General features: G+C 39.0%; 2 protein-coding genes across 3 annotated transcripts; both read left to right on the plus strand.

Annotated features, from left to right (window-relative positions):
- The first annotated feature begins 10 nt into the window (after nt 1–10).
- LOC145463120 (HAUS augmin-like complex subunit 7) lies at nt 11–12,957 on the plus strand. 2 transcript variants are annotated; one of them, XM_081446833.1, is made up of 11 exons: nt 11–98; nt 206–312; nt 479–555; nt 990–1,051; nt 1,505–1,620; nt 2,912–3,076; nt 9,597–9,690; nt 10,291–10,447; nt 11,110–11,162; nt 11,915–12,008; nt 12,827–12,957. In XM_081446833.1, the coding sequence occupies exons 1-11, from the start codon at nt 48–50 to the stop codon at nt 12,913–12,915; spliced, it is 1,065 nt and encodes a 354-aa protein (XP_081302959.1). In that variant the 5' UTR covers nt 11–47; the 3' UTR covers nt 12,916–12,957. The 2 variants fall into 2 exon arrangements, with proteins under 2 accessions (XP_081302959.1, XP_081302958.1); XM_081446832.1 differs by having other exon boundaries at nt 11,915–12,913.
- LOC145463119 (major facilitator superfamily domain-containing protein 6-like) lies at nt 4,449–9,620 on the plus strand. Its single transcript, XM_081446831.1, has 2 exons — nt 4,449–6,328; nt 7,393–9,620. The coding sequence occupies exons 1-2, from the start codon at nt 5,065–5,067 to the stop codon at nt 7,626–7,628; spliced, it is 1,500 nt and encodes a 499-aa protein (XP_081302957.1). The 5' UTR covers nt 4,449–5,064; the 3' UTR covers nt 7,629–9,620.
- Nucleotides 12,958–13,961: the final 1,004 nt, after the last annotated feature.

Below are 13,961 nucleotides of genomic sequence, written 5' to 3' on the forward strand. Positions count from 1 at the left end.
CTCGAGGAGTAAGTCCCATGATGCGTTTAGAGTTGGGATTTTGAAAAATGGCGGCTTCGGGGAAGGACAGACTATTTCACTTTAAATCGAGATTAGAGGTACATAGATCCATGTAACGTTGGCAGCTTGTAGCTTTGTGACATTAGGACTTTGGTCTCTTTTTTCATGTTAAATTTGAACTCTGTGATCTGCCATGTCCCTTCAGGAGCTTGACTGCCCATATCTCGGTGGTGTCGAAGATTCATGGATGGAAGAGCTGCTGTTCAAACCAGGAGAACCAAGGTTAAGACTTCTGCAGTGGATGCTAGCAAAGTAAGGCATATATAAGACTTATATCTAGGCGAAACGTCTAGTGGCCTTTTCTCAACCTTCGGTAGTACCCATAATCATTCCCCATACAATAAATATGGGGAATGACTTGTGTATACAGTTTAAGTCCATACAATGTACTATTGATAATTATTACATGTATTTTCAGGTTTGATCCAGTTATGTACAATATGCTGGAGAACCAACAGAGTAAGGCTTTAGGGAGAAATGACTCTAGACTTCAAAGTGAGTACAAAACATTTAAATATCTTTATTGACCACTCCCCCCAATGGGATTTTTCAGGGCCAATGGAAACAAAACGAAATGATGAAACAAACGATGTAAATCCTTAATTAACATAACATGGTTGAAAATCCCAACTGGCAGGAGGCAGACCAGTTGGCTATTTACAAACATGAACTAGGAGTTGAACGTGGGGCTATCGAGAACAACACCAGCTTGTGGTCAGAATGGGACTTGAACCTGCAATCTCAGGATTTCAAGTTTGGTACCCTAACCACTCAGCCAGAGAGCCACACTTCATCCTTGTATGTATACTGTACCTGCAAGCCTGTGTATGTAGTTAGTCACATGTTTGGTTCAATTTCCAAAGCCATTATTTTGGGAAAACTGTAAAATTCAAAGTTTATAACAAGTTTTACTTTGTATAATATTTCAGAGTTGCTGTTTTCATGTCATTTGTTGGGACTTTGTAAAAGTGATGATATTGACCTTGTTCAGGTAAATTTCAAGGGTGTAAATTTACAACAAGAAGCTTTGACAATGTAATAAAAACGATAATGTATGCAGTTTTGGGGGCAAGTTTAAAACACTTCTTATGGCGAAATGACAAAATAGCACGATGACTTAATAGTCGATGAGGGATACGGTTGTACCCTTACTGATATTGAGAGCTAACCACTGTTGATTCAGTGCTATTTAGGTTAACCATGGTGCCATTTTGTGCCTTAAACATGTTGGGCAGTTTTGGTAATGTGAAATTTACCAGCTATATAATATTAAAAAAAATTATGCAATTTAATACTGCCGTTTTTGGTCAATTTAAATTATCACATGATTTTATATTTTGCTTGTACAGTAGTACTAACTTATATCAAGGACTAATGTTCCTGTTATTATGCTCCACATTACATACAGGCCTATGATGCTATTTCATTGTGGTGTTCTTTGTAGGGTACCAAGTCTAGAAACAAACAAGCAGCATTTTGGGAAAACCTGATAGATCTTGTCAGTGCAGTAGAATCGTCAGGTCAGATTCATCACTTTACAACCCCAATAAGAACAGCAAGGTTTGTGTCCTACTTAGAAGTGACATAGTGTGGTAAAGTAAATTTTTCAATACAGGGATTAGGAGATAGGGCTTAACATTATATTGTGGCAGCAGTTTCAGTTATGAAGGGTTGATTTCCAAACAGATACCTGGAACTGGGACAGTAGGGTTATCAGTAAAGGAACAGGGTTGCCAGTCAGTCAGGGAAAAGTCAGGGAAAAACAAATAAATTTTTCAAGGTCAGGGAAAAGTCCGGGAATGTTGCTAAAAGTCAAGGAAAATCTTAGTTCTTGTGAAAGTCAGCAAACAGTCAGGGAATTTAAAGCAGATGCACGTGCTACAGAGGCCGAAACAAAAAAACAAAAATGGATTTGTTGGTCAAGTACATGTAAAATGCCATACATGTGTGTTCAAAATCCCATCAAAATCGTAAGTTAGAGGTCGAAAATGAAGAGAAGACTATCAGTGGTCTGCAAAAGAAGTTGAAGCTACTTGAAAATGTGGATTCCGCTTATTTGATAATTCACCTAATGCAAGGTCAATGAAAAATGTTTTGAGGTCAGTGAAAAGTCAGGGAATTTTTGGGTTCTAATGAGTGGCAACCCTAAGGAAAATTATGAACATTTGGAGCTTACAGTCAACTAGTTTACATATCGCAATGAACTGATTAATTTGAAAGGTTGGAAACACACTCATGATGAAATTTTAAGGGAACTGGACTCAAATCTTGATCTGAGACATCAGATAACTTACATGTAACTAGTTCCCAGTCTCTCTTGAATCAAAGTGTTGCGATTGTAATGTAAAAAAGGTGAAGTTCGCATACAAGCCATGTGGCTCATTAGGCCGGACCTTATCCTGCTTTCTCAATTCTGTAGCATGAAGTGACTGGGATTATTACTACTCCTCCCTTGATGTAATGCTAGTCCATCACAGTGTTACCTCCAGCATTAAATTCACCGGTACCCATTTGTACACCTGGGGAAAGAGAGGCACTGTGAGAGTAAAGTGTTGTGCCCAAGAACACAACACAATGTCCCCAGCCAGGGCTTAAACTTGGACCACTTGATCTGGAGTCAAAGGCAGCAACCACGAGGCCACGACACCTGCCCTTCAGAGTGTTGTAACTGATTAATAATACTCACACAAATCGTTTTAAAAGCAAATTGAAAATGCACTTCATCTACAAGACTCATGAAGCTAGATCTAATTAAATCAGTACCCTCATCCTATTTTTTGTATGTTTTGTATTCAGTTTGTTGTCAGCTACAATCATTTTTTAATATTATTTTTTGCTGTTGTTTCAAAAGTTTACAGTCTGCAGCTCATTTCTCTTTGGACGACCAATTCAAGAATGACTGTTACTTCCTTGATGCACTGTGTCGCCAAAATGACCTTCAGGATATTTTTAGGTCAAAAGTTCAGCTCTACCCTCCTGACTTGGTAAAAACTACATCAGGACTGGAACATAAAAAGTAAGTTAGAGTAGGATAAGTGTGCAATGATGGGACTGTTTAATTCTACTGCACTAATCACAAAGCAATTACTGGGAAAGCCTTCTCTTGTTCAAAATATTTACCAGAAAACACTAGTAAGCATCAAAATTCAGACTCTGGAACTATATATACAGAAAGACATACATAAAACTTTATTTTATCTCAGATATAAATTATTAATTCACTTATTTCTTACTTTTACTGGAAATAAAAATATTTCCATGGTGTGCGAAAAAAATTTGAATTTCCGAAGGGGAGGGTGGTCATATGAAAAATCCCTTCCATGAGGGGTATCGATATTTTCTGAAACTACACAATTAGAAATATTTGAAAGGAAAAAAAAAACAATCCATGAATTTGCTTATTCAGTTAAAAAAATATATTATTCTGACATCTGCAGTTGAAGGTGGAATGCCAGCATACTAATGCAGAAACATGTGCTCTTGACCATGCTCTTCAAATTGAGGGAAATTTTGGTAAAGAGACAACCAGATGTGCAATTACAGTTTAGGTCTGCTTAACACCTGCTTACTAACCCCTCATGTCCATATTTTGTAAAACCTAACTAACGCATACAAACATTGAAGCACTGAAACACTAGAATAAACCGAATTCTGAAGTGAAAAACTTTGCTCAAAAAATTACAGACACACTATTTATGTCTGCTACACGGATCATCATAACCCATCTTAATAACTCAGCCAGACACACATTCTGATACCAGAAAAAAAGCAGACTTCTGAAGAAAAAAAATTCAGTCAGAAAATTATGTATTGATCAAATAGAAACATCAACACCCCCTAGGCGTACCCCAGGCATTTGACTCGTTGCCACGCCCATTGGGGGAGGGGGGGGGGGATTTAACACCATACAAGAGAACTGGGGAGGAGATTTGGACAAATTCCCGCGGTTGTTTTAACCGTGATCGTAATCATGGCGGAATTCTTGGAGATGCGCTCGACATAAGCATAAGAATAAGCACAAGAAAAACGGAACTGTTCGTTTTTCTTGTGCTTATGCTTATGCTTATGTCGAGCGCGTTACTAGTGAAAACTGCAAAAGACAAATGAGTGGGTTCGTTCTTCTTATGTTTCTGCTTATGCTTATGTTTACGTCGCGCCTGTTTTCACTTGTGCTTATGCTTATGCTTGTGCTTATGTTCTAGTGAAAACTAGCCTTAACAGTTTGAACATAACGACATAAGGAAAAAAAAACTGATTTATTCCTTACGTCGATGTTCACATTACTGACATAAGCGATTAAAATGACGACATGATTGATCATCGCAGTTATACACACAACTTAAGCAGCTATGAAATCTAAAAAGCCTGATTTTGTTTTCAGGGTTTAATTTCACAGCTGCTTAAGTTGTGTATATAAAAAAATTTAACTGCGATGATCAATCATGTCTTCATATCTTTCTCTGCAGTTCAAACATATGATCTTTCATATTATTCACTTGTATATTAAGCGATTTATGTCGTTTTGTCGCTGGTGTGAAACAGGCCCAAGTGAACAAACAAAACTTGCAATTGTTCTAAATCTGTGTTCTCACAGTGTAGCAAAGGCACTTTAAATGAGAGAATGAAGTGCGAACATCGTATAATTATGCTAAAGCAGTGCTTTTTCGGGTGCTCGAATTGTGACAAAAAATGTTTTTGTTCCCTTGAAATCAGTAAATGATCATCCGTTTACTCTAGAGGCCCTCTGGGCACTCTAATCTGGTAACTACAGCAACGCTACCTTTTCAACAGAAATGTTTCTGTGACACAAACGCACATATCGCCCGCCCTTAAAGGCGGTTGTTTTGTTTCGGTTGAGTGAAACCAGCGATGAAATAAGTGAAGCGAGGCAGTTGTAAAATATTTGAATATGTAAATTACATTAGCTTTCGTATTACCTTGATTTAGACACTTAATCGTTCAAAAACGTTAACAGCACAGCAGTCGAGATATTATCGCCGCAAAATGGACCACGAGGATGCCCGTCACCAAATGAAAGGGCATTCTCAATCGGCGACTTCGCAAGATTCTTCAGCGACGTGTAACCCGTCTAAATTAACCTTTAAAGCTTATTTCTTTCTATTTTTCGCCGCCATTGGCAGTTCCCTGCCTTATCTGACATTGTACTACAAGCAGCTTGGACTCACCGCTGGACATACAGGGATTCTAAATGGCGTGAGACTCTTTACAGAATTCATCGGGTCCCCGTTATGGGGCATGGTCGGGGACAAATTTAGGATGCGAAAGATTATCTTATTCGCTTCGCTGGTGTCGTATACAACAGGGACTTTGTTGCTTATGGCTGTTCAACCGCAAAATCAACAGTGTGTCAAGACTGAAGCGAATAAAACTGAGATAACATCTCTGATTTTTACCGCAGGAGGAACGCTAAAATTAGGAGACGACAAACAAGAGGAAAGATTTGAAAACCACGCTAGTACTGCACATTTTACCCGCAAAGTCGACGAATCCGAAATCACGAAAATATTCATAATTTTTCTGGTGATAATTTGTACTAGTCAAATCATTGGTTCTGTCGTTTTCAGCATGCCTGATGCTTTAGTCGTGGGCTTTCTGAAAGAAAATGTTCACGCGTTCGGAACTTTCCGAATGTGGGGCGAAGTGGGCGTCGCTGGAGGTTCGTTTCTCGTCGGAGGAGTCATAAACTTTTACCAATCGGAGGTGTGCGGTGAGACTGTGAAGAACTACTTCATTTCATTCTATTTCTTTGCTGGATTCAATGCGCTGGCAATATTCACTGTTATCTTCATAAAAGTAAGCTACGCCGATCTGGAGACATCATCAAGCGTTACTATATTACCATTACTGAAAGAACTTCTGAAATTCCGTAATGCGGTGATTATAATTATGGCTACTTATCTAGGAATGCTGAACGGCTTGCACGAATACTTCGGCTTCTGGTACCTGGATGATCTCGGGGCCAAGCCCTACATGTTGGGTATCGCATCTGGTTTGCGTTACACCGTAGCTATGCTCGCGTACTTCGCGTCAGAGGTTGTAATCACCAAGGTCGGACATGTGTGCGCCATAACCGCAAGTTTAGCACTTTACGTAGCGGTGTACCTGGGCCTGGCATTTGTCCTCAACCCTTGGCTGGGTGTGGTGCTATACAGTGTCCAGGGATTGCTGTATGGCACAAGCTGGGTAGCCTGTGTGGTTTTTGGCGGTACCATATCCTTACGACTTGGCTTCTACGCAGTTACACAAGGTAATTGATGACTCGGATTATCAATTCTCTCTACTGATTGCCGTAAATTTCTTTTAATGTTGGTTTGCGAATTTGGCCGTACATCAAGGCGTAGGGTTGAGTTGCAATAAACAGCCACTGATTTTTTTCTTATTTTATCGTCAGCTAACCGTATGTCTGGGATAAACTGAAACATGCTAAATGTGCAATAATTTTTTAAGGCACCATGCAACTACTAAAAACACTGCAAAGATTTTGAGTTCGAAGAAAAATACATTGTTTGGATGGGATCAATGCTTGATCTTGAACGTTTGAACAGGGAACCGAAATTTATTTTCTTAAGGTCAGGGAAAAGTCAGGGAGTTTTATTTTGAGTTAGGGAAAATTGACAATTTGAAGAAAAGTCAGGGAAAATTGAAATTATTACACCACCGATTAAATACCATTGAAGGCTGGAAAAACAATTCAGGTCATTGTTGTGCTCTCAAAGATGTTTTCCTTCACGAAGAAGGCGAATTGTTGGTGTTTTTTTTTTTTTTTTTTTTTTTTTTGATCAATTGTTATCAGTCTTGCTAAATAAATGGGTGGAAAGGACCGCTGTGAGGAGTAGCTGGAGGCCAGTACTATATCTGAAATTTTGTAGTTATTTGGTTCATAAAAATCATATTTTATCGAGGAGAAGCCAGGGAATTTTGAAAAGCGATATCTGTGGCAACCATGTTGAGCTCGCAGTTTCGTCAACTGCCAGCTACGCAGAGTAATGATTCGCTTGAAATGAGAGTTAAACGCAAATCTCATTAACTCTTATTTTGTCCTCGTACTTTTTTTATTTGGCCACTAAACTACGTGGAGAACTTGAACGAAATTTAGGCGACTCTGGAACCTAGGAGCATTCGTTTATTTTTATGTTATTTATTAATTTGTTTTCTTCTTTTGCGACATAAAGCAAAAAGTTGATGTCGACAAAATTTCGGGCAATAAGGGTCCGTTTCTTACCAACATTGCCGCCTAAAACTGATCGCCGGCTCAGATAAATCGCCGCTTTTCTGCTTGACGTTTCTAACTTCGTGTTTGTTTGACTGCAGGTGTCCTGGGTGGATGTTACTGGGGACTAGGAGTTGGCACAGGCATAGTGATCAGCGGTCTCCTTATCAACTGGGTCGGCGTTGCCAAGACTTATTTCATTTACTCTATCACGACAATATTTGTTTTAGGTCTGTTTTCATCCACTCATTTGTTCGTAAAGTTAAGAGAAGGAAAAAGAGAGAGCGAAGAAAGTTATAAATTAGTGGCGACGAGTGAAAAGGAACCCCAGGAATAACGTTGACGTTTAATATACAGGGATAAATTATTGTTTGAAAACTTGGCTTCTTAGAGTTGAACCCAAGCCGCGTGCAGATGTCTAGTATGTCTATTGCTTTCACTTATTTCAGTGTAATTTCCAGATTCCTTGAGTTCTCGATTTTTCGAACCTTCCGATAACTCGAACTAGAAGTCGTTTCCCTCTCCTCAGTCGAACATTGTCATTTTACCCCCTCCCCCAACCCCCTGCAAAAAAAAAAATTCTCGAACTACTCGAGTGTTTCAATTAAAGCAATTTTCGTTTCCCTTCAAGGATCGAAAAATCGGGATTCTCCTGTAAAATGTTTCAAAGAAAAAGAAATAAAGAATTCAAAGTTTACTTGGATAAAGTTTAGTAAATGCTTTTTAATCTACAATGAGTGTTAAAAGTTGTTATACAAACGCAAAAACATGTCCAGACGAGCATACTTTGCAAATCTTAATAAAACTCAGCCAGACCAACATTCTGACACCACGATAAACAGAACTCCGAAGACTGATTAAATAGAAACATCAACATCCCCTCCACCCCCTCCCTCCTTTGGGCATATCGCGGGCATTTCACTGTTATATGGGAGGAGTAGGACGAGATTTGGACAAATTCCGGTGTGTTTACCTTGACGGAAATCACAGCGGTAATCTTGCAGATAGGGAAACGAGAGAACTTTGAGGGAAAACCATGTTCATTTGTGAGATCCTGGCTGGAGAAAATCGGCCTGGAAAAGCTATTCGCCGGGTTTCAAGGAAAAAAGGGTTTTGCTTCTGTTTTCCGCGTCTATGTACGTTAAAAGTTCATTTCTAAATCACGTAAACTTCTGTCCTCCTCTACAAGTTGTTTTTCTCCAAGTATGTACTAAGTTAGATGCATTTCACCACCAATATTTGCCCTCGGGAAGGCAATTCACAACCGAAAATTCAAAATCTCCTATGCCCAGGGAGTTGCCCGGAGGGGGATGTTCAAAGCTTCGACTTGACCGGCTTTACAGAGTGAAATAAATTAAACTTCATGGGCACGGGTTTGCACGCGATTGCAAACGTAACTTCAAGCTTGGAACATTCTAATCTAAAAATATATATACTTTTAGAGCCATTACTTCTCTTGTAAACAATGATAAAACAAAATATCATCCTTAAAGGGGCTCAGTCACGGTTTGTGCATGTTGTCAGCCTCAATTTTTCAAATTTGTCGTTTGTAATCCGTGTTAATCTTCTCCATCCTTAGCCACCCTTGTTCCTTTATGGTTTATCATTATCTCTTTGGTGTTTTTCTATCTTATTAAACTGTTATTTTCAAGTTTCCTACCATTTAAAGGTAATTTTGTATGTGGCCAAAATAACTCAAAATACCTTGACTGAGCTCCTTTAAGAAAATAACAACTTTGTCATGTTACATCTAAACACAGTAGTTATTCATTTAACCCAATCATTGTGTAAATGTCAACAGATGAAGTTACACCAGGTAATTGAAACCTTCCAACCGTTCTGAAACGACTTTTATTCCTGCTAGGTTCTAAAGAACGGCCATCAGCATAAAAAAAAGCCGTCACAAGGCTGCATGCTTATTACTACAAGATGTGCACCTCGCGTAGTCTCGAACTGTAACTTTCTGTTTGGCTCTGGTAAAACACTTGAAATACCCAACTTGGTACAACAGCTAACTTTGTTTTTCACCAACACATTTCCCTGCCTCTTTTTCACGATTGTAACTTTTCTTACCCACAAAAAATTCAACAACTGAAAAATTATCTACTGTAGGAACCCGCAAAAATAACGTCATGTCCCAAGTTCGTAAAGCATTGCTTGAACAAACACAGTTTTTAAAGCAATGGCAAGCACGACTCTACTTCAATTTAAAAATATTGTGTAAACGTGGCTGAACAAAGTGTTTTTCAAAATTATGCAGGTCCTCATATGATTATTTAGTGTTAAAATATCTGCCAATCAACAGAATACCTGATGAAAAACAGTTGATGTCCGTCACAGAAAAGTTGGCGAATGAATTGGAAGAACAGAGCAAACAGCTGGACGAGCTAAGAGAAAATGTATGACAAACAGTTCATTTTATTACAGTCGAACCTCTTCGCCACGGCCACCTTGGGGACAGAGGAAAGTGGCCGTTATGGGGAGGTAGGGGTGTAATATAACCCCTGTTTTTTTTTCGGGGTGCTACATTTTTTGTCAAAAAAAGCTTATTCTAGCATATGTTCATCAAAATGTATCAATACAGTAGAAACTAAACAGAAACAGATACTAACGACGCCCGGTACGGATCAAGTCTGTGACCTTTGACAATACAAAAATGGGATTTTGTATACACCGTTCGTCAGTCGTTGATTAACTGGCCGTTGTCGAGAGGTTATTTTGGCCGGTTGGGACGAGTTTTAGTAGCCGTTGCCGTTGTGGAGAGGTGGCCGTTGTAGAGAAGTTAAAATACGAGTGAATGTATGGACCGTCCGTCGGGACCAAAAAAGTAACCGCTGTTGAGAGGTGGCCTTTAGTGGAGGTTCGACTGTATAAATCTTACACTTGAATCAGATAACCTTTCTGCTCATGATAAATCAGTGTTTTTAATTGCCCATTATAGTCGCTCTTTTCCTAGTTTGAAATTTGCTAAGCTCTTTCGTATGTTTCTTTGACCACAGGCTCCTCTATGTGATGCTGACGCTATAACAGTTGAGAAAGTGAGCAAAACACTGTCTCTATCACTCACCACCATGGCTCAGGCTGTGTCTGGATTTCTTCACTGCTTTGAGACCGAGATGAAGCCTTGGTGTAAAAGACCAGCACCTTTACTGTCAGGTACAATGGGGTAATCTTGAAAGTTGCTCATAAAATGTTGGATAGCTTCTCACTTGAATGCCTAAAAGTTGCCAAAAAATTGTCAATAATCCAAAAAAAATGCTACCTAAATTTCAAAAGTTGCTACCTAAATTTCTTGATATTTTTATATAAACGTTAATTAAAAGCTAAATTTTTCGTTCCACACAATGATTGCTAACATCGGTCAAGGAAAAAATTCTAATAGACCAGAACACATGGTTTATTTTACGTCTTGCCGAACGATACGAAAGAACTTCAAACTTCAAAGGTTGATAAACATTCAAGAAATTCGCATAAATTGAAGTTTTCTGGGAAATAGTTGGCTTTTTCGTGCTTGACATGTGCTCTAAACCTACATTTTGATCAGAAGTTGCTCAGAAAGGCTCGAGGTTGCTAGAACTGCAAAAAGTTGCTCACGTAATATTTTCTTGGGATGAATTGAAAGATTACACGTGTTGGTATGTGTTGTAGGTTAAAAATACTGTCCATGTTAAGCGCGGGTGTAATGTGGGGCTCAAAGACTTAGCCCTTGATGTCTGGTGGCTTGATTTTTATTTCGTAGACTCTGGCTTCTGGGCTATCATAAGCATGAAAAACTTAATTTAACTTTTAGTTTACTTACAATTTCCTTTTGATTACAGAGGTTGGCCCAGCATTCAGTAGAGTTCATTCACTTTTACTGAGATATACAGAGGTGAGAACGAATCCGGAGGCCTGTTTTGGTACCATTCATGCCTTTACTCAGATGATTACGTGGAAATGGCAGTTGTGTCTTTAATGCAGGGATTAAACATAACAATAACCCCATGGAAGTGATCACCCTCAGTGGCTCATTCGCCAACTATGCATTAACGTATTTTGCATTTTAAAACTCCTGACAAGGTTGCCCTAAATACCAACCTACTTCATCAAATAAGCAACAGCAACAGCCCTCCATGAGGGACTCAGTGGGTCCGTTGTTGTAGCTGTTGATGGTGATGGTGATGGTGATGATGATGGTTGTGGTGGTCGAGGCGGCCACAGCAGCAGTGGTGGCGGTGGTGCATTTACCAGCTCACTGGGAAGGTTGCTCTTGCTAAAGGGCTACTCTGTTTGTTTGTTTGTAAACTAGTGCAGCGTGCAAGGAAAGTCGTGTCCGATAGCCTGGGGCCAGTGGTGTTTGCAGTCTGGTTGGTGGATTCGGGCAAGCGAAGTTTCTTAGCAAAAGTGTTAATGAAATTCAAACTGCAGAAGTACTGTAAGAGATGAAATTTTGTAGGGCTTGTCGAAATGACTTTAGGATTATTACATCATAGTTACAGTTTGCTCGAAGCTAGGGTAAGCCGCAAAATTGGTGGAAAATGCAGTGTCTTATGTGACTATGGTTGCAACGGGCACACAAGTATTATATTCTCTTGTGTGAGTGATGTTTTAATTCTGTTTTACTTGTCCTGTTACAACTTTCAGCTGCTGCAAAGCTTGGGAACAATCAAGGGCTCGTACAATGAAATATGCCAGGAAAGTAAAGCGAAAGTCTCAAAAAGACAAGCAGATGACTCAGGTAACATGTACTCTTACATCTTCATTATCGCTTTCACAGTCGCCTTCTACGCCGTCTCTATACTCTCTATTATTTTATATAATTATGTCGAATTATTCTCGCATTTTGATTGGTTCTAACTTATGATCAATTGGAAGACAGATGCATAGATGACGTCATTAACAATTTTTTTTCTTTATTATATCAAACAAGTAGATTCCATGTTGCCGGGCGTCTGTTCAGTAACAAATCACAGACGACGTCAAAATGTGGCAAGAACATCAGTGACACACTCGGCTATCGCCTCGTGTGTCACGTTTTTGTTCTTACCACATTTTGACGTCATCTGTGATCAAATACTGAACAGACACATGGTAAACATTAAATCTATTTGTTACGTCAGTTTCATTCCAAAGTTCAAAAAATAGTGATTTTCCTTACGAACTGCCAGAGATTTGTCAGTTCATGTAGTGTGGAGAATTAAGTATTACTTGACATCAAGATCCCCCAAGTTCATTCAGTTCTTTATTTTCGTCATCGCCTGCCTGATATAGCATACAGTACTGCAGAGACAATTTTGATATTAATCACGGTGGCATTCGGGGTTTTTTTCCCTTGCTTTCGGCCTTTTGGTTGATTCCCTCAAAGTCCCAGACCTGGAATATACTCGTCCAAAGATTCCTCGTTACCCAGTAACTGAAATGACATTAGATAAATCGCAAACCGTTGTGTTCTTGGATTTCGTCTGTTAGCTTTGGTTCCTAAGGTCTCAGGGAGACCTTAGGAACTAAGTAACGGTTAGGATATATTTACTTTTTTGTTATCTCTTATAATTTCAGGCATCAACCAGGCGGAACTGCAAACACTTCAGGGGTGTTTAGGTGTGTTGGAAGTTTCATTACAACGACTCAAAGAAGGAGAGCATTGAAATCATGATGCACTGAGCGTGCATCCACAGAAAAAGGAAAATACACGGACTCACATAAAACCTGCAAACAGAGTCTACATAACTTCCTGCAGTATAGAGCAGCCCTTAAAACATTGAATCAAAACTAGAGAATTTTGCGTCTTCTTCGAGAATCTTTTAAGGATACCGGTGATCGGAGGGATGGTCACTGATTGTATTTAAAGATCATGGGTGACCTGCCAGCTCAAAATGCTAAGACGAATCCACATCAGTTTTAAACATGTGTTAAACCTGTTTCAAAACATTACAGGATCCACTATACTGCATGGCTAGCGAGAAGAACAAGAATGATTACAAACTCAAGCCTCGGCCGAGTCTCGTATTAGTAGTACGGAGTTTAAGTAACCACGACGCGACACCGAGGACAACGTCGGTTAAGAGAAGGAATTTATATTTGACCTACGAATCTTGCGGTACTCTAAAGTCATTTACTTTGTTTATCACTGTCAAAACTATCACAAAACTATCACAAGTCTGGAACACAGCGATAAATTTGAAATAAAAATTTAAAAAATCAGCCGTTGTGGTTCATGTTCTCCAGACAAATCAGAATTTGGTCATTTCACGTTGTTGTTTTGCCGAGGATGGCAAAGAAATGTACCAAGAATTATAACGCAAAGGCACAGGCATTGTTCTGCTATTTAAGCTTTTGTTTAGCAACGTTCCCGTTGCCGTCGTGGTTTCTTAAACTCCCTAGTGTGAACGTAAAACTCAGTGTATTTAGTGTAAATAAAATATTTGGTATTTATTTTTACATTGGACTGTTACAGTCCCTACAGCTAGTTATTGCAGTGGTAACATTTTGTGTATATTAGGCATAAATTATCAGTCTAGTTTTTGTATGCTTCATGTACGGACAATAATAACAGGTGTTTCTTCCAGCAGAAAAACGTTTATTATTATCTCTTTGGTGTTTTTCTATCTTGGTAAACTATTATTTCCAGGTTTTCTTTGATTTAAAGGTAATTTTGGACATGGCCAAAATGACTCAAGATGTCCTACAGTCT

This window comes from Orbicella franksi, chromosome 12, assembly GCF_964199315.1.
Source record: "Orbicella franksi chromosome 12, jaOrbFran1.1, whole genome shotgun sequence".
NCBI classification, from domain to species: domain Eukaryota; kingdom Metazoa; phylum Cnidaria; class Anthozoa; order Scleractinia; family Merulinidae; genus Orbicella; species Orbicella franksi.

What these genes read in the sequence shown, in the direction of transcription:
- LOC145463119 (XM_081446831.1), top strand. Translation starts at nt 5,065, where the DNA reads ATGGACCACGAGGATGCCCGTCACCAAATGAAAGGGCATTCTCAATCG. An exon ending in CTTCTACGCAGTTACACAAG is followed by an intron (nt 6,329 to 7,392) that starts GTAATTGATGAC and finishes GTTTGACTGCAG; the next exon opens with GTGTCCTGGGTGGATGTTAC.
- LOC145463120 (XM_081446832.1), top strand. Translation starts at nt 48, where the DNA reads ATGGCGGCTTCGGGGAAGGACAGACTATTTCACTTTAAATCGAGATTA. An exon ending in ATGATATTGACCTTGTTCAG is followed by an intron (nt 1,052 to 1,504) that starts GTAAATTTCAAG and finishes TGTTCTTTGTAG; the next exon opens with GGTACCAAGTCTAGAAACAA. An exon ending in TGGACGAGCTAAGAGAAAAT is followed by an intron (nt 9,691 to 10,290) that starts GTATGACAAACA and finishes CTTTGACCACAG; the next exon opens with GCTCCTCTATGTGATGCTGA.